The 21,579-nt window shown below is 37.1% G+C and overlaps 1 protein-coding gene across 1 annotated transcript in view; it reads left to right on the top strand.

The window, feature by feature from the left end:
- wnt9a (wingless-type MMTV integration site family, member 9A) overlaps window positions 1-21,579 on the top strand; it is a 34,762-nt gene that overhangs the window by 10,234 nt on the left and 2,949 nt on the right. Inside the window, exons 2-3 of the mRNA XM_041244658.1 lie at window positions 14,739-14,998; window positions 17,789-18,051. Coding sequence (XP_041100592.1) covers window positions 14,739-14,998; window positions 17,789-18,051 — 523 coding nt within the window. The remainder of the gene's footprint in view (window positions 1-14,738; window positions 14,999-17,788; window positions 18,052-21,579) is intronic.

Raw genomic sequence — 21,579 nt, 5'->3', positions numbered from 1 at the left:
GAGCGATTGTGGGAGCTGCACGCACTAAGGCTGCAGAGTTCCAGAGAGTCGGGGCCATGAAGCTAAAAGAGCGCTCTCTGAGTGTGGCGCGCCTTTGCTTGGATATGATTGCATGGAGGCCAGTATTATTCAGAGACAGATAGGTCAGCCTTTATTTAAGATTGCTAGGGCAGGGTGGGGATTTGGAGATAATACTTCAGCTCTAGTAAAAAGCACAGTTATATGTATCCTCAAATGTATAATATATCACAGTTTGCATTCCTCCTTGCTATTTAGTGCTTCTTAAAAAGTTTGAACTTGGACCTTTGGCTTTTTGAACATTAGCTGCATATAGCAGGAGTGAGCAGTGATGGTGCCTTCATTGTATTCTTCTTGGGCTGTAACATATTTTTGTTTGCCAGGGTGAGCAAGTCCTGAATTGTTTTCATCAGCCACATCTGCTGTTTATAAGTCCCCTGTTACTCCAGGTTGGCCCGGACTAGCTTTTTCTGCTCCCTTCGACATTGCTATATGGGATGATGCAGTAGTTTTTTTCTTTTTTTTTATTCTCAGAAACTAATTCTGTTTGAAATAGCTAATTACTCAATATGAATAATTGCTGATTGAGAAGGTTGTGTTCAGAACCACAATATACCACCAAATAAATTATGCAGAGGCTTTACAGTAACATTAGTTATAACTATCTTTGGTTTGTCCAAAATATATTTTGTACAATACTTAACACATTGACTGCCATGCATGGTTCCTTTTTGTGTTTCTGTTTAGTATTTAAAATAAATAAATTAATCTGTTCATGTCTGGTGATGACTGATGAAACTAAAAGCAGAATTAGAAACCACTTTATAGATCAGTGAAGATTAATGGTAGCACATTCTGGGCAACAGTGTACAGTAGTAATCAAATTGCGAGCCTATAGGTGTTCCAGCTCCATGTACCAATCAATTCCCAGGATTTCTTACTTCAGTTAAGCTAATCTTAATAATGTTAGGAAGTGTGGTCTTCTTGGTCTTTAAACAATAATAAGAAGATCTTACCGTAGGTTTGAATCTCAGCTTGCACTTAATGATTATACTTATTAAAAGATAAGTTCAGATACCTGTCCTGCAAAAGAGGATTATATATGTATGACACAACCCCCTTAGAACTACAGTAGTCTCCGGTCAAGAGAACATCCCTAAGGAAGCAAGCAAAGTGTTCTCTTAGCCGGAGTGTTCTCTAAGACAGTGTTGACCACCGGAGACAGTATGCCAAGGCCAATTAAGATATGAATGAATAAAGTTTAAGAAAATTTTCTGTTCCTTTAAATGGGGCAATGGGAAAAATATGTTTCACTACAAGGTTGTTCCCGAACCCGAAGTGTTATCTTAGGACATGTTCGGGTTGCACGGTGGATTTAAGTTTGGCAGGGATGGGTTTAAAATCCCATGCCTGTAGAAATAAGGGTGGAATGTGGCAAATCACAAATTGGTTAATTGATTGCCAAATACCACCATCGAGTAATGGATGAAATGTCAGTGCACTATTTGGTACGTTCTTTTGTTGTTTCAGCTTAAATCTCATTTAGCAAAACTGTGCTGACTCTGAAAGGACTCAAAAAAAGCTGGGTTGCTGAAATGAGATGGTTTGTAATTTCTGTCCTCGCTGTGATTGTGTAAAGATGTTTTACATTTACTAATTCACTGTTGCCACAGTTGTTTATTAACAGTAAACGATTTGATACTACATTGTTACATACTGAAAGGAATAAGCTGAATGACCTTTTTCTGTGAAAAAAGATGTGCATGCAGCAGGATAAATGATAGCACAATGTCCTTCAGTCATTACAGTAGGTGCATGCCTGTGACGTCTCTGCGTCAGAGTGTTTCGAAGTCAATTGGAGTCTAGAGATTGATTCAAGGGAGTTATTAGCCTATTGAATGTAATAAGTTTCATGCAGCTTTACTTACAGCATTGCAGAACATTGGCACTGCACAGTGGATCATATCTCTGCCACACTGTGTAGTCAGCTGGAATAACTGTGAACTGTGGCGCTAGGTTTTTTTTAATAGACCCTTGTAACACAGTAGTGCACTATACAATATACAGCAACAGCCAGCTTGCTCAATATCAAAAACATGCCAAGGTATAAGAATGGCATCATAATACTTATACAGTATATAAATAAAATGTATAAAATGGAATGTTTGGATGCTGCACGCTGATTGGCTGTTGAGGATTTTTTTTACTGTGCAGTTCAATAGTACAATGCACAGTGGAACTTATTTGTGGCAGGACGGCTGAGTGATGACATCCCAGACCAGAAAGCTGACAGAATCACAGACAGGTACTTGCGGGTGAAAATGGTTGGTGCATGCGTATGTAAAAATAAACAAAACACTTTCACAAAAAACACTGCTCACAGACCAAAGTAAATATTTCAACAAAACAAATCACAAACACATAACACAAAATCAAGGCCAGGCTGGGCAGTCACCTTCACTGATCCTATCGTCACGTTTTTCATTTTACTTTTGTTTTTGTGTCTTTCTCCTGTCTCTCACACACACGTTCCTCCTCTTGAACACCACCCCAAACAAAGGATTTCTCTTTCTATATTCCATGTGGCATTCCTACATTTTTGGCAGGGATAGGAACCCCATCCCTGCCAACCACCACCAACACACAAACCAAACAATACATTTATTTTAACAGCAGGGCTTTGCCTTGCCCCAATAACTATGTGCAGGGCACTCTTCTGCCCTACTACAACCTCCTTTTCTGTATCTTTTTATTATCAACAAAAATATGACTGGCATTTTTAAATGCTTGGTCACTAACAAGGCTAACGTTGCGGGTTACGTTAGCTTTGTTTACAAAGTGATTGAGACCAGCAAGGAGGCTTCATTCATTTTAATTAATTACAATAAATGGAAACGTTGAAAACCTCCAGTTTAATGTTTACAAATAGAACCTTGTTTGAGGGACTACTTTTTTCTTCAAAGCGGAAGGATATATAATCAAATGATAAATTATTTTGTTTTCTTTATTGTTTTATAAGCAGGGTAACACACTCCAGGGCATTTAATGCATTGTGTTTCATTAACATGCTGCTTTGTTGGTTGAAGGCTCCCAGCTTCACTTTGTGCCTCTAACCCAATTAAAGCCATATGTTAATGCAGCACAATGCACACCTTGACAAAGTGGTGTCTATTGCTGATATATATATTTTTAAAGAAACCTGCTATACTTTTCTGCAATAGAAAATGAGATGTCAGGAGTTCTAGGAATATATAAGACCAACATGCACAGGCGCTCCAGGAGCAAACATGGTAATATATAAACTAGGTGGCACTGTATAGTGGCCTGTACTATAACACTTTTACTATGGAGTGTACAGTTTGCTGACAGTTGTAAATATAGGACTCTGTGTTTACTTTTTCTATAGCCATGCTCACGTACATAATCAGGTTCCTGTGCAAAACCTAACACACTTGCAGAGTGATGGTCAAGTAGATATTTTGTTATAACACAAGGTTGCCTTATATTGGATTGGTCAGATATATGTAGCTAGAACTTGTAGTTTCATATACAGATGTTATTTGTTGGAGTCTAATTAAATCGCGGTAAATGTACGTATTTTTCACAGGTAGGTTATGGAATAAAATGAAGATTTCACTGACATTTTGCAGGCCTGTTTAAACATTAAATAAACCTAAGTAGACAATATTTCAGAGTACTATAAATACTTAAAAATAGTGGTACTTGCTTCCTTACTAAAACAGAGTGCTGTCATTTGTTAAAGGCAAGCATGCAACTTCAGCAGTTGCTGCATGTACAGTTTCTTTGGGAAATAGCTTGACACGATCCTCAGCCGAAATATAATTATCTTTTTCGCTTTGTCGTTGCCCATTTAGGTTAGGTTGGTAAAATAGTTTGGTAAAATACCAATTTTAGCAACCTAAATCAAAACAATGCAGCACTGACTTTGTCCCACCCCCTACTGTACAGTACAGGTCAGAGAAAAGCCAGTACAGACACACTGATAGGCTGATTAAAGCATCGTTGTCATTTGAACAGTAAACAAGAACGTTAACCACTTTGGGGTATATTTCTGTAAATGTTATTTGTCTAAGGAGGGTTTTTTTTTGCAATGCACACAGGATGGCGAAAAAATAAAAGCCTGTCTACAGTATAAAGATACGTAGTTTGCATCGCTTGTGTTATGCAGTAGTTCATTTAAAGTTTTTTTTTTTTTTCTCTCCCTACTTGTTCGGTATGCATTGGCCCCTAAAAGAGATGAATTTCGCGGTGACCCCTCAATTTCTTGATTTCTGCGAAATCTGCCAAATCGTGATTTAAGTAGACCCCTAGTTATTTCCATCAAACTCATGCTGTTTTACAGAAAGTGTGAAATGTTTTCTGGTGGTCTCCTTGAAGAGTTCGGGTGCTTCCTTCCTGAACATTTTTTAGGATATTAATGGTGCATTTGGTAAAACTGTACAGCTTTGACATGGTTTGAGGTTGTTTATATAACTATTGTGCTCTTAACATTTGTCCAGCCTTCATCTTGAACACATTCATGGAATGGAATACTCTTTTGTATTGGGTTGGAATCTCAAGATGGGCTTGTACTCTAATGGAATTCATTATCAATTATTATTAGAGTGACAGAAGTAGTTTTTTACTCAATAGGTGGTAGTGCTTGGACAAATATTCAAATATAAGAAAAAACACAGCTTGGAACATACTTTATATGGTGGCAAAAATGACCATGTCACCATTCTGTTCATGTAACAGAATACTTTCTCCATCTGTATGTGTCTAAAATATATTAAAACCTATGCACCCATAACATCTGAAACACATTACACACATTCTACTGTACAGGCATTCTCTCCTTTCTTTAATACTGTAGGTCATTTCATGGGGTTTATTTTATTCACAGAGATATTTTTCTCATTGTTTCCCAGCTGATTGAAATTTAATGAATATTAAAATATTCTTTTTCATTTTGAAAGAATGTTTGAAGAAACCCATGCACTAATTAATAGGTGACACTGTGGAACTGCAACCTAGCAGTGGCAAAGCATATAAAGGGCTGAGATCTGCTTTGATCACTTTGACTATGGAGGTTTTTGTTCTCAAAAACAAGTTGTATAATGCTATACTGTTTTAGAAAAACAAGCTCACAGATGATCTGGACAGGCATGAGAGCAAAACAAAGCAAAACCATGAATATGATTTATGATGTCTGCTGAGAATCTTAAGAATACATTTTGACAGGAAACAGAAGAGATAGCCAATAATATTAAATAGTTTAACAATATAGCACAATATCCTGTAATACGGGTTAATAGCTTAAAGCAGGCTTGCAAAAGACACAAAGAAAGCTCAGTTACTTGTAATCATAACCAAAACAGACTTAAACAAAATAATACTTTAAATAATTCAAAATATGCAATACACACGAGTCTACCCCCTAATTGTGGATCTTTGTTAAATATGAGGAGTAGGATTTTAAATAGGGTGCCTAAGCAGGATATAGTTTTCAATTTACAAGGTACAATGCAAAAATATATTCTGGAGAAAGTAAGATAATGTTTGAAACAAGAATGACATATAGAGAATTCCACAGTGTTATGCTATCACAAACCATGGTGGAGGATTTTGTAAAATAATAATAAAAACAAATCTGCATTTCTGGGGAAGTTAATAGAAACTAGGCAGTGGTAAACATTACAGATGGCATGTGTTGGTAAAGCATGTACAATGACACTATAGACATTCAAAACCTGTACTGTACATATGAACCGTTGTTAGCATTGGAAACGATAGTGCCACATTTGAAACCAGTCTATACAACTGTCTCATCTTCTTGCAGTGTCAAACTGGGACTGCCTCCTGTTCATTCTGCAGTCTACAGTACAATATGAACAAAGATCACCTGTATGTGTCACTTATTTTGTTTCCAAGTTTTAAACCCGCCCTTGCCTTGGATGCTTAGTAACTGCCACCATCGTGCAAGTTGGAGAGTTCGAGGATCCTAACCTGATTTCAGATTGCTTTCAAGTCAGTCCCAGTGGCAGATAGAAATACGACCAATGGCAGTGTTTATATTCACCACCGTTTCCAACATTTATGTTCTTTATCCTGGGTTGGTGAATGTGCATACTGGCACTTTTACTGTTTACATTAGGGAATATTTTAGATATCGAAGGAAGAGATCAAATTGCACTCAGTACAAAACCACAATATTTTTAATAGCCATCCATATTCCAAGAATTTCAATACAATAACAAAATAATCATACCAACAACCTGTGCACAGTTACCACAACCTAAATAAATACACAAGGATTGCGCAGACTGGCAGGTGAAGACAAACAAGCGCATTGGTGTGTAAAATGCCATGAAGGCGAACATGACAGCAGCACGCCTACAGCCATCTGTATTTGTTCCCCTGCATTATTTCCATTGCGTGTTGCTGTAAATGTGGAAAGTTATGTGATTGCTGATCCTTCCTTAAGAGATCCTCCCCCATCAGACAGCAATCCTGTTATCCCCTGCTTTTATTAACATATTTTGCTTCATAAAGTCGAATGAAACCTGCGGAATAATGTTGCATTAGCATGTTGAATTTCATAATGCTTTGTTGTTTTCCATATAATAATGAAAACCTGACAAATTAAAATCTAACATGAAATCCTGTACTACTATTATGGCTTCAGTGGTCTTTTGCAATGTAATTTTGTAATTTCTTAGGCTACATGATGTTAAATAAAAGATCAAAATTATGTTCATGTTGTCTTTCTTTTAAAATTATGTCTCAGTCCTAAAATTCTAGGTGATGCAAAACATTTGGCTGTAGCTGTACAGCACAGTAGTAAAATCTAATAATGAATAACCAAGTGCACTTTCTTTTTACTTTGGCTATAGGCTGCCTGTAACACAAAACACATCATGCTGCTGCATTACATGTACTGTACAATGTTAAAAAACAAAAACAAAAAACATCATGTTAAATTGAAACTACAAAATTTTAGAGCATTTTCTTTTACCGTAGCCTACTTAGTACACAAAACGGATCATGATGCCGCATTAACACGTTGTTCTACTGTACAGTGATAATTAAAGAGAAAAAAGGATCCGTACACCGAAGCAGACAAGCTGTAAGTTCACAAGGCTCAAACCATAAGTCGGTCTAGAGAAAGAGAGAACCGCACACTCAATTGCGCTCCAAAATATCTGTTGGATTGACAGGCGAGTACTTTACAGTACCTTACATATACTGCACAAACTTTATAGAAATACATATTTTTAAAATGTACATAGAAAACTGTGCAGCGTGCTGGTGGCTACAAGTAACACATAGCCTATCTACTGCTTTTGTTTTCTTTTGGCATGAGTCAAACTTTATTTTCTTTGCAAAAAGCAATTAAAGACTTCAAATTCAGAATATTGTCGTCCACATCTTACATTTTGAGTCTATCGGTATTTCTAAAAGCTTCTTGCCCTTTTCCAACCGATCGTTCGCGGTTTGTTTAATCTCTGTAGAGTGTGTTTATATGACCTCTTTTAATCCTGTTTTAGTAGGCTACTTGAATCTGTTGTTGGGTTTATTTTCAGTACAACAGTTGTTTTCAATGGGTCTCTTTGAATAATGCAATTCCTAGTGTCACACTAAATTGGTTGTGATCAGGGACATATCAGGTATGTAAGAATGTACAGCATAACTGTGTTTGTATAGCAAGGGAGTCATGTACTAAAAGGTGCTGGATGCGAGTGAGGGGTTATGAAAACCTACATTCACTCCCCAGTAACACACAGTATTAAAAGAAGACTTATTCGTCAATGCAGATCAGCTGTTCAGAAATACAAGGTTCTGTAACTGAGAAAAAAAGGTTAATGCAGTTGGTACTATAAAAAGGGAGAACATGTACTGCCAGAAGAGATGAACGTCAGATTGTACACTAAACTGCAGGGTCTTCTCACTCTTCTGGATCATGTTCCAAGATATCTCCCTCCTCTTGATGTACAGTCCACACAAGTACATTGAAGTCTGGTGTTTTCTTAGAGCAAGTAGACGACAAAAGTGATTTGTATGTTTTCCAACCAGTAAGAAGCCTATCCTGTTCAGACGAGTTAACAATGCAATTTATTTTTTTTTATTATTACTACTGGCTTAAATACATGTTCCTAAACACAGAAGTTATGCTAGGAAATGACACTGTTAAGACAAATCTCATTCTTCACCTGGTCTGAGGCATGTGTTAGTTATGATGCCGGTGAGGATCAATTAATGGCATAATACAGACTTATGAATCAGATTAGTAATATGTTAATGACAAAATTGGTCTTATTCTCACATTATTCTAACATTCCGATGAGTGATGTTTTTTGACGGTAAATGCCGTTCATGCATCACAGAATAAAACACTGTCATGTTAAACACTATTACTGGCATGATAAAGGAGATGATAAGTTTTATGCATATGGGCTTTTAATCTGTACATTTTTCTTATGAGTATTAGAATAAATATTACAAATAGTTCAACATATATTATTAGTATGATTACTACTACTATGACTACTATTAATAAACTATTGCAGCTATTTTTCACATTACCCAGCCCAGAGTGAAGGACTTGGGAGGCAGTGAAGGTGTTAGTGGTTGAATCACAGCCTCTACACAGTTAATGCAGCAAGCCTGTTCAGAATAACATGTCCTCGCACAGCAAATCCCCTCTATTATTATCGTGTAACAGTATCACTGTAATGACATTTTTGGCAAGATCAATTTACATTAAAATACAAGCATGGGGCTTGTATGACTCGCAGTGTAATGTTAATGAAATGCCAAGAAGGTATTTGACCACAGAGTATTTGACCAGAAATAACTCCTGTATGTAAAGATTTGGCAGAAATGTATGTGCTTACACAGGTAACGCACAGCATCTGCTTGAACTTTCCTGACGCAGCTGCAGTGTGAGATTACAGGTAACAGAGCTGATAAAGCCTGAAGGAGCACACATGGGGAATTCCTTTCTTGTTTATAACGTTATACATTCTGTTCTGTCTGCCCATACGTCAAACTGTCGTGATGTAGGTGTAACAGGGCGGAGGCTCGGTGTGAACCTGTTTGCAAGCTTATCTAAAACAAACATTTTAAGCACTAAGCATAAGAGCCAGGCTCGTCTGCATTCGTGATCATGAAGCTTCTAACCTCATCTCACCGTCGTGGGATGGAATTCATAACGGCAGTGGATCACACAGCACTGCCTGTTACATAGTTATGATTAAGGCTGTATTTTTATCACAGATTTTGCGATTTCTGTGAAATGTACCCAATGCTCTGTAATATGTAGTTCCCTGTGAGCATACCCATTTCTGAATGAATAGTGTAAACATGCATATTTTTTTTTTTTATCACATAAAAATAAATAAAGTAAATATTTGCTTTATTGACGCACTACCTGTTACCCTGCATTTAGGAACATTGCAGCCAGTTTAGTTTATTTCCAGTAAATGATTTAACACACTGCATCAAGCTGCACAGTTTCTTAAAAATGTGTAAAAAATGTTGCATGAATGATCGGAAATATTTCTGGTAAAGATCGGTAAGTAATACTTACAGGTAAGTATTTAAATATTTAGGAACATTTGTTTGCTGTATAATAACTAGAGAAAATGATCAATTTTGAATTTTAATAAACATTATATTTAAACCTATTTCTAGACTGAAAAAAATACAGCCCTAGTCATGGCGATCACATTTTTCCATTGATTCTCATAGCTGTAATTTTGTATTTTCAGGACGTGACTGGGATGTATGTCATTAGCATACTTGCTATAACTTTTTGAACAGCTGCATGTCATAGTGTGTTTTAACTGCCACATTCACTCAACAGTTTAAGGTTAAGGTAGTCCTTGAATAATTAAATGCTGAAGTATTTGACCTCAGGTGATGTTTTTCCAGTGCTGCAATTTGAATATACTAGCTGATCCATTTCAATAAGAATGAAAAGCAGACAGCGTGTTCAAATATTAAATTTAATAATATGAGTCCACTCGATGGAAACAGTGTAAGGTACGGAGGGTAGACTTGTGTCTACCTGCAGCAGAAAGCTATTAAATTTTATGTCAAGTAGCTCACTGTTTATTAGGTGCTTCACTCACAGATGTTTGAGTAATTTCTTTAGAGCTAGTATAAGGCCCATTTAACAACAATAATATCTGTAAGATGTATTGGACCTTTCTGTGCAGGTTCCTGTATTCCTGGATCACTTGAAATAACTCAGTATTTTTTGGCCTTATGAACTGATTCTGGCAACTCCGATCGACCCTGAAGTTTGGTGGATTGTTTACATTTTTTGGCTGCATTCCTGGAATTAGCGTCTTCATTCCAGTCAGTAGCAACATGGTGCACCCTGTTACAAGTTAGTAGATGCACCTCTCAGAAAAGTTCCCCTGAGCTAACTTTTACGGACATTGACATTTATATTGTCTATATTTATCCTCTCGTTCTCGATTTGCGGTCAGGATTATGGGTCTTGAAAACGCAACTCCTTAATAAATTATTTGCAAATGTTTATAACAAACATGATTCTAAGAACTTAACTCGTAACAAGTTATTGTAGAAAAAGAGAACCCGAGGGCTGTTCTCTTCCAATGACAAGGTGGCAGTATTTGAATGACAGGTTTCCTCTAGTGCAGTGAGCAGATCTTGATTCCTGTAGTCTTTTGAAAACAAGTTATTGTTCACATAGCGCTTTAGTGGCTTGAACTTTTTGGATGTAAATCGAAAATGCATGAAGGATTCAGTCAGGTAACCCAGCAGGAGTCAGGTCTCTCCGAAATGAAAAACAAAACAGAACACAGAAGCCTTTAACCATTTAATCAATTATTTGTCTAACCTTTGCCAACTTGTGATTGCCTATGCTGATTTGAATACAATATCAAAACATTGAAGAATCTGTTTAAAAAGAAAATGCGACAAAATATGAGGTGCAGGATGCAGCAGAGGCAAAGTTTTATTGTTTTATTGTTTGCTTCATGACCTCTGGAGAATTTAAGTCTTGTTTTTTTAATTAGATTTGGCCACGCCAGAATTGTATTGACCTGAATTTATCATTTTTGAAATATGTCAGTATGATATGACAGATTAGATTAGCATGACATTGTAAAAGCAAATACAATTAACCATGTTGTGTATTGCTTCATTTTGCTTTTTCATTGTTTATTATATTCTAAGAATACCAACCTATTCCTAGGTATTCTGATATATTTGGAAGACAGTCTCATGAAGTAGTAATGCTTGGCAGGCTGTATCAATGCAGTTGGTTGTGATTTGCAGAGAGACAGCCTGACTTCAATGGTTAGACAATAGTTCTAAACAGAAATGTTGTTATACATTTAGACACAATGGTTACAGCTTTAAGTGTCAGTTAATTAGCTAATGAACATATGTGATTTCCCTGGTAGTCTTTTTAAAACACAATTAAAGCAATTTAAGTTTTCTGAGATTGTTTAATTAAAAAAATACCCATTTAATAGAAAAACTTCAATAACAGAAACAAGATTGTAAATACATTTTTCATGTTGTTTTATGTGGAATGCATTGTGAAATATGTGTGATCTTTCAGACACAAATTATGTTAAGAGTTTAATTAAGAAGATATGGGGGAGTGTATGTATAATTCAATGAAGACAAAGGAAACAGTAAACTTTTAAGTGTACAATTGACCATCAACTGAAGCCAACCAGTGCTTTGTGGCAATTGACGTACATAGGTAGTGGAAAGTTTACAATTAGGTTACAGTTTTACATTGTGGGGGGTCTGTTGCTAGGAGATGCATGCATGTATACTGGGAAACAGCTATACGTAGTTTACCAATCTATACTGTTGAAGTTGTTCTACCTCCCATGCTGTTTCTGTTTGTTTTGCATGAAAAGTAAAAATCCTAGATGAATGTTTTGCATGGCTTATTGGATCTCAGTTGTCGACCTCCAGGCTGGATAGGTCTTTTCCATCCTTAGAGAACACTGAAGTCTGATGTTTAGACTACGTGACAAACCGGGCTGAGCTTGCCTCATGCAGGGCCGTCTTTACTTGTCTTTTTGTTCAAAAGGAACAACACTCCACAAAAATAGGTAGGTTCTAGTAGGGAAAGCCTGTATGTTTATTTTAAACATAAACCTAAATGAACAAAATAAAAACCTACCTCCTTCCAGGAGTGCTAACTAAACATTTCAGGTTTCTAATCTAACAAACTGGACGGCTAAGCCATTTACCAGAATATCCACACAGTCTCTTTTCTTAGTTCCAGCTCCCTGGCAGTCTCTCTTTCAATGGAGCCCAGAGCTCTCCTTTTATATGATGTGGCTGCTCCCAATTATCACCAGTTATTCTGTTTGGAGCAGACACATTCTCACATGTGTTTGGCAGGGACAAGAATTAACCCCATCCCTGCCAACCACCACAAAAACACCCACAAACACCCACACTATTTACAGACAGAGCTCTTGACTACAAAATCTTCCAGTTTATACAAGCCAGTGCTGATGCTAGGCCATGGATGAGTCTGGGAGCAATGCCCATGCTGATTTGAATAAAAATATTAAAACATTGAAGATTCTGTTAAAAATGTAAGTGCAGGAGAGGTAACATTTTATTGCCAGTTGTATACTCCATGATCTCTGGAGAGCTGTAGCCTTGGTTTTGGAAATAGACTGGGGAAGAATTTAGCCAGTCCAGAATTTTATTGACCCGAATTTGTCATTGAGCTCAGGAGGTCAACACCCCTTGCTTTTTTAAAGACGTCAGTAGGATCTTTAAGAAACTTAAATGTATGGGTTCTTAGTTTTTATATACTGTGCACTCTTATTTATGTTTGCTATCATTCTGTGTTGTTGACTGCAATTAATAATACAAGGTGTTTTGAGTTCAGACTATGAAGCGCCTTACTCTTTAATGTTTATGGAGTGGCCAAGACTGTGATTTAACATCCCGTTCAAAGGGACTGCAAGGGAAAAGCATGAGTGTAGTAAAATGAAAACATGGTACAGCACAGAAAACATTATACAGCATGGAGTAAATAATGGCATAGCATAGGCATGAAAAAGGCATGGCAAAATTCAATTTGTCTCCATTGTGGGCCCTCACCTTCAGCAATCTTAACTGTCAATTATTTAGCAGGTGAGTCATGCTTCATGTAATATTGAGCAAATGTTTCCAGTTACCTAACTGTTTTCATTGGCTCTTACAGTATAATGTACATTGACTGTTTAGTAACCATGAAATTATAATACAAAAATCCACATTTTAGGTAAAAAAGTTGTGTTTTGTTACAGAGGATAAGCTATTGTAGTATTAACAGAAACACATTCAGTGAGATTATTCAGGCAAGTTCTGTGCTTGGTTTGGTTTATGTTCAGGTTATGTATATGGGGAAGAACTTCACCTCTATTTCAGTCTTTAATATCTTAAAAGGAGTTGGCCAAGTACACCTTCCATTGGGGCCCTGCTCCGGGGTCAGCAATATGCGTTCACTTCACCAACACTGGAGTCTCAAGTTTCAGTTTTCAACTGCTGTCCTCATTTAATGTGCAGAGAACTGAACACATACCATTTAACAGTGTTTGGATGACATACTGTACTGTATTGAGGGTTTAGCTATTCTGCAAAATTACAAGTCAAGGTGAAGCCAAGGTACAAAAGTAACAGAATGTAAACGTAAACTATCTTCTGAAAAAACGTCCACATTCCTTTGTTTGCTAAATCCTTGCACCAGTTTGCAGACATGAGTTTTTTGTTTTGACAAACAGCTGTTTTTCTAATTTGAGGACATCAGTTTATATTGCATTCCCATTCTACTGTATTTCTTTGCTTTGTTCTGTCTGTGTTTGGTCTCTTTTTTTTATTTCAGGTTATTCTGTGTGCATATGATATTGCACTGTACTACACTGTAGGCTTGGTGTCCAACATCAGTGAAATTCTGATTTTTTTTTTTAATGTAATACTCTCCAGAGGTGCTTTATTGCCAAACATATTTTTTAATGTTTAAAAGACTAAGGTCAGCTCCTTTTCAGAAGAAAAAAACAGCATGTTGATTGGCACTGGTAATGGCTTTTTAATGCCTTAATTTAATGCTTTAAAATAAGGAAAGCTTGGGCATGTTAAAAAAAAAAAAAAAAAAAAAAAAAGTTTTGCAATACAAAATGGCTTTTTTGTTTTAATATTTCCTTGAAATATTACATGCACATTGATTACCTGATTAAACCCCACCCACACAACAGCACGTCGCTACGTTCTATCCAGTCGGCGAATACAACTTCTGGTTCACTCCGGGGTTGAAGTTCAGCACACCCTGTGTTGAGTGTATAATTCCCCTTATGCAGCGCCTTCTCTGGTCGGGAGGGAGATTTACAGTTCAGATTCATTCTGTCCCTGCCACTGACTTTCTAAATGATTATTAGTAGTAAACAAATGCCAGTCTTATTCCTGGATAAATCCAACCTCTTATCTTTCAGTCTGGTTTTCTATCTGCTACTGCACTATCCAAGGTCAATTTATTGCTCTCTCTTCTGATGTAAGTATATACGGAAGACACTGAAAGACATGCAGGTTATCTGTTGTTTTGTCTGCAATGTCTATTGTAATACGTCTACAACATGATCAGTTGTAAACAATAATAATGTCTAGTTCTTTTTGCCCTGTGATCATGTATTTTTTTTTTCTCTTTGTCTTCTTGTTGGTGTCAGGCTGACAGGTAATGAACCCCTGTCCATCCTCCCCCTGAACACAGAGCCCGAGGACACAGCAGGCAAAGCCCACTACAAACTGTGTGACCGGCTGAAACTGGAGAAGAAGCAGCGGAGGATGTGCAGGCGAGACCCTGGTGTGGCGGAGACCCTGATGGAGGCCATCAGCATGAGTGCCCTCGAGTGTCAGTACCAGTTCAGGTTCGAGAGGTGGAACTGCACCCTGGAGGGACGCTATCGTGCCAATCTGCTCAAAAGAGGTTTGTTAAAGATTAATTTAAAACTTCTAAAAAATGGATGATCAATTTGCGTAGCAGTCACTGCTATGAAAATAAGTTCAAGTGGCATGTAAAATATATTTTCAGACATCAAATAGATCCATTATGACTCGGTTCAAAACTTTTCCAATCTTATGATGTTTTAGGAGATCACAAGTCATTTCCTGAAGTTATTTTTTTAGATAATAAAAGTACATTACACTATGTAACACAATTTTTGTTCCTGGGTAGTAAGTGTTATTTCCTAATTGCTTATGCCTCAAAAGTATAGAAAATGGCTATTATTCCCCACAAACTTTGCTTTTGTGACCAGGACAGTGATATTTCAAAATATCACTATTTCCAATGGAAAAAGGGGCAAATGTGTGTCTTTTCGTTCACATAAAGTCAGAAAACAGTATAATCGTAAATCTCGAAAAACTACTCACTTCTAAATCTTTTGTAGTCATTTTTGTATTACTTTAGTATAAATACATGTTAAGTTGGATTCATATGTTGTTTTTTTCTGACTTTATGTGAACGAAAAGACACACATTTGCCCGTTTTCTCATTGGAAATAGTGATATATCACTGTCCTGGTCACAAAAGCAAAGTTTGTGGGGAATAATAGCCATTTTCTATACTTTTGAGGCATAAGCAATTAGGAAATAACACTTACCACCCAGGAACAAAAAAAAAAAAAAAATTGTTACACTGTGTTATTAGGCTAAATCAAAATTAAAACTTAACAATTTTTTACAGCAAGATAGATTTATTAAATTTCTGTTTTCTACAAACTGTAATTCTCAGTGAAGGACATTCATTCAATTCATTCAGTATGCCTTTAGTAAGAACACAAATATACTGATACACAATGAAAATGCAACAGTCTAAGTTTTACATGAATAGCTCATTGGGCACATACATAATGTTGTTATTTACATTTTAAATAGCTTTACTGATTGTTTGAGTAGCATTGTTCCTTGGGATAACAGAATACTGAGCTCAAGTCATGTGGTTTCATAAAAACGCCAGGTACTCAGCGAACGTTACAATCATGCCACGCTTGAGTAATTACGATTGCCTGGTTGCTATTGGCATGATTGAAGGCAGACTGTCTGTGAGAGAAGTTGCCCGGAGAATGAGATGTTCTGCTTCAACAATCAGCAGACTAGTCCAGAGAAACCAGGAAACTGGCTCTGTGAGGGACAGGCCACGTCCTGGAATGCAGAGGGTCACCACACTGGCCCAGGGCCGTCACATCTGACTGTTCCATCTGTGTAATTGTTTTCAGACTACAGTGGCTACAGCACAAGAAATTCCAGGAAGAAATAACCCGCGCATCAGCAGAATGACTGTAGCTTGCGTCTGCATGAAAATGATTTGCATGCTCGGAGGCTGTCCAGGGGTAACATGTTGACACCTAGAGACGAAATCGCCATCCAGAGAACATCTGAGGTGGTGGCAGAGAGAGTAGTAGAGTGTTTTATTCCCCGATGAATGCTGTTTTGCCTTTGACAGACCTGACGGAAGGCAACGTGTGTGGAGACGCTGTGGTGAGCGTTATGCTGACTGTTGCGTTGTTCAAGCCAACCTGTGGGGCAGTGGAAGTGTGATGATGTGGGGAGGAATCTCCTTTAACGCAAGAACGCCTTTGGTGCAGATTTAGGGCAACCTTACTGCTACATTGACGAAGTCCTTGAGGCAACAGTTTTTTCGTTCTGTGTCGATTTTCCACCAGGACAATGCAAGACCACACAGTGCTAAGATTACAATTGCACAACTTCAAGAAAACAATGTTGAGGTCTTGCCATGGCCAGCTTTTTCTCCTGACCTGAGTCCAACAGAACATATGTGCCGTCCACAGGAGACAACAGTGACCAGCCAACTATTCGTCAGATGGCTGCAGCTGTACAGAAAGAGTGGTGGAACATTACACAACAGTCTGTCCAGAGGCTGATCAGGTCTATGCATCAACGCTGCCAGGATTGTGTTAATGCTCAGAGAGGTCATACCTGATATTAACTTTGCAATGTTTTCATTTTGACAGTGTGTCACGTTTCATACTGAAAACTTATCATGATTCTTTGATCTGTATTTTTGTTTGCATTTTCTATAATTCTGTTTGATAACTGTGTTTAAAATATTTCATTAAATCCATTAGACCTGATTTTTTATATATATATATATATATATATATATATATATTATATATATATATATATATATATATATATATATATATATATAATGTGTGTGTGTCTCTCTCTCTCTCTCTCTCTCTCTCTCTCTCTCTCTCTCTCTCTCTCTCTCTCTCTATATATATATATATATATATATATATATATATATATATATATATATATATATATATATATATTCTAAATAGTAAAAAAATATTTCAGTTTTCCAAGAACACATTTTCTACCTACAGAAAGCTCAGGCAGTACATTTTGCAGTGTGATGTGCTGTAAATGATTATGAATTTCTTCACTGGTTCTTATCCAAAAGTTACTGTGGGTAATGTTGTATTTGCTTGTCAAAACCAAAAGGTAGAACACAGTCATTTATTTTTTAATACTGTTTTTGTCTCAGTTTTATTAGCTGATAACAATATGTTTCATTCTGAGATTTTAGTAAAGGTTTAAGTTACTGGTTGTAAAAAATAAAACCATGTGTTATCCTGTACTTTTGGGACTATAAAGAAACAATGATCTGCAGCAAGTAGGTTTGAAATAGAGAGCAACTTGTGATGCAATGCCTTGCTTATGAAGTTTCCTTCCTTGTTTACAGGATTCAAGGAGACTGCGTTCCTATATGCCATCTCGTCAGCAGGGCTGACTCACGCCATGGCCAAGGCCTGCAGTGCGGGCCGCATGGAGCGCTGCACCTGTGACGAGGCACCAGACCTGGAGAACAGGAAGGCCTGGCAGTGGGGAGGCTGCGGGGACAACCTCAAGTACAGTAACAAGTTTGTCAAGGAGTTCCTGGGCAAGAAATCCAGCAAGGACCTCCGGGCCCGAGTTGACTCGCACAACACCAACGTTGGCATGAAGGTGATTAGTTGCTAAAAACTTCAGAGTCGTAACCTAATTTACCTTACTTACATGTTATTGGCCTTAACAGCAATATCACAGGTCCCCATTTTGCTGAAGGTCTTTTCTGAAAAACAAGTCACGAACAATAAAAAGATAAAAATACATTTAAAAAAAATCAAGGGTACTAGTGGTGATATTACTTTACACATTAAGAAGTAAGTACATTGTCTTAAAAAGCCTTACATATTATACATACACATACAGGTTAGTGTTAGTTTCAGTTTCCTTACACTAACATGAAATAATATTTGAGATAGGACAATGTGGAATGCATTTTGATCTAGAACCTGTAAACAGACATTAATGATAATGATAATTGCTGCTAGTTCTCAACACATTTCATTGTATACTGTAAGTGCTCAGTTATGTCCATGTGAGAGCTCCAGTGCAGTCCCCATTTTTGCTCATTAAAAATGTTTTAATTGTTTTTTTAAAACTAAAAAAGAGTGAAAAAATATAAGGAAAAAATCACTGAAGCAGATGCTCAGGCAGAACATTTGTTTTTGTCTGTTAATAATCCCATCCCCAATGTGTGTCATTATTTAAACAATGACAGGAAATATTTAACTCTTAAGATGCTGTAGAGAAGCATCCTGCTCGACCAGGGAAGCTGTTGACAGGTTTACTCGTCCAGGGAGAGCCTTTCCCTCCTTGTTTCTGGCGGGTTCTCATGGAAACTGGACTGCAGTTTGAAAGCAGGCAATGTAAACCACATGTTTTCAAGTGATTTATATGTTTTTTGGGTTTTTTTTACGAATTCTATAAGCATCTTATAATTAACACTTAATAACCTGACAGTATATGCATTACCTTAGTGGTTGCTTTAGCTGTCTTTTAAAAGGAAAAATCCTAGGTTTGATTCCGTGGTTGTGGTTGCGCGGTCTTGACGTGTCTAAAATCAATACTTAGGGTTAGGTTGGTTGCATGTTTAGTGGTAGATGAGTTTGACTTTGTACACAGAAGTGTCGTTAGATGTTAAGTAAGAGTGTAGTGTAGATAGTGTTTATGTGTACTTGTGTGCATGTTTTGTGCTTTACATACTTGATAGCATTTGGACATACAATGTAGGGGCTAGGGTCAGAGAGGTGCATTTTCATTTTTACTGTCTCTCTTTCACTGAAATCTGTACCATAAAATGATACTGGAGAAGCAGAGATGAAAGCCTGTACTTCTTCAATGTGACTAGATCTGATTGTCTGTCTATGACACGTGCAAGGAACGTTGGTTGTCAGTGTGATTGTGTGTGTGTGTGTGTGTGTGTGTGTGTGTGTGTGTGTGTGTGAAATAGTTGGATGTCATATAATAGGAGCCAATGTAAACTTCAGGTCTGGCATAGAATTATTTAACTTCTATTTTCTCATATTTTTGACATCTTCATTTTAATACACATGCAAGTCATAGAAAGGAACACAGCTGAAAAGTTAATCAAACATGGGCTTGATTTACTTGCACTTGAAAATCGGCTCTACAGTCTTGACTGTGTGACGTTGTCACGTGAATACATCGTGAAACAGCAAAAGGACGTTCTTTTGGCAGCGCGACTTGTAAAGGCAGGGTCAATCGAATTGATGCTGTTTTGAAGGCAAAGGGTGGTCACACCAAATATTGATTTGATGTAGATTTTTCTTCTGTTCACTCATTTTGCATTTTGTTAATTGATAAATATAAACTTTTAACATGTCTATTTTTGAAAGCATTCTTACTTTACAGCATTTTTTCACACCTGCCTAAAACTTTTGCACAGTACTGTATATATATATATACACACACACACACACACACACACACACACACACACACACACACACACACACACACACACACAGTGGTTTGCAGAAGTATTCACCCCCTACCAATAATGTCACATTTTGTTGAATTACAAATAATGTATCCACAGTTTTTCAAACAAACTGATTTTATTTAAAGCTGTAATTGTTAAACTGAACACTGAATATGAGGAGGAGGTTAAATGTCAGCAAATCTTGCAAAGAAAATGTACAAAATGAAATTTACTGGTTGCATAAGTATTCAGCCCCTTAAGTCAGTGCTTTTGGAAGTTCTGCTATGAGTCTTTTTGGATAGGTCTCTACTAGCTTTGCACACTAGGATGGTGAAATTTTTGCCCATTCTTCATGGGAAAATTGATCCAGTTCTGATAAGTTTATTGGGGATCGTCAATGCACTGCAATCTTCAAGTCTCGCCATACATTTTCAATTGGATTTAAGTCAGGACTTTGACTGGGCTACTCAATAACATTAATTCTCTTCTAAATTCTCTCCATTTATTTAGCGTTTGTCAAGCGCGTCAGGTCCAATTTATTTTCACACGCGCTGGGGATCGTCGATGCAGATAGGAACCAAATGGAATCGATAAAAAGGGGGCGTAATTCACAATGTGCGTGACAGTACTTGAATTCAATTCTCTTGTTCATTTTTTTTTATCTTCATGGCAACGCATGAAGCTCTCCTCACGATATTCAGAGTTGTTCTTTTCCTACTTAGTAAGCAGACATTGACATTTAAATATCCCCTCTCCTAAATGACTATGAATTGAGTAATCTGCATTGGTACGGACGATTTTTTTTTCCTAAATCAGAACTGCATAGCAACGCATTTCCTGAATAATACGGCAAACAGGTAGTGAGGAAAACGGTCATGACTTGTGCATGTAAACACCGCCATGGTTAGGTCCCAGTGGAGCAAAAAATAAAGTCTTCTGTCTCTTTATCCCTGTATACAAATCTGTTATGTTTCAGTATAGTATGCTATTTTATTTAGTAGTCATGTTTATATTGCCCTTTGATATTCATAGGTATTCACAGGTGGCACATTCAAACCATGAGTACCTATTGAAGTGAGAAATGTGTTAGGTCTGCCAAAAAAAAACTACTTTTGAACTACTTTGGAAAAATTCTGAAATATTCCATTAGGCTAATACAATCACTTGAGGGGTTTATGCACAATAGTTAAAATAAAAAAGAAAATGCCAATGTTGTCAATCTTCATTTAAATTGTCATAAGATATGTATACATTTAACAGTTAGGCCAGATCCAGTTTTGGCCAGGGAATATCACTGTGGCCTACAGTTGAACAGAGGTCTTGAGATCCACCCTTGTTTGGTCTCTATGCGTGTTTTCAATCAGACTTGGCAAAGAAAGGCCCAGCTTGGCCAGGGCATGGACTCAGTAATTAAAACAAGAATCTCTGCAGGCCTTCCATTATCCATCAGGACCAGCTCAATGGGACATTTATTAAAAAAGCAATTTCCTATCCCCTCCCAAGGAAACTTTCTTTCAGGCAATTTTTATTAGGGCACAGTCAGCTCAACCAAGCCCCCTAATTCTTCTAATAAAATGGAGGTTACAGAATTATGATTAAATAGTAAATCCTTTCCCAAACCTCCCCTCCCTCCCTCCTCACTCTTTTTTGAGATCCATTAATTAAAGAGCACAATATTAAAGTTCTGAATTAGTCCCATTTGGTTA

This window comes from Polyodon spathula, chromosome 3 (genome assembly GCF_017654505.1).
Source record: "Polyodon spathula isolate WHYD16114869_AA chromosome 3, ASM1765450v1, whole genome shotgun sequence".
NCBI classification, from domain to species: domain Eukaryota; kingdom Metazoa; phylum Chordata; class Actinopteri; order Acipenseriformes; family Polyodontidae; genus Polyodon; species Polyodon spathula.
This window is presented reverse-complemented; position numbering and strand designations above follow the sequence as displayed.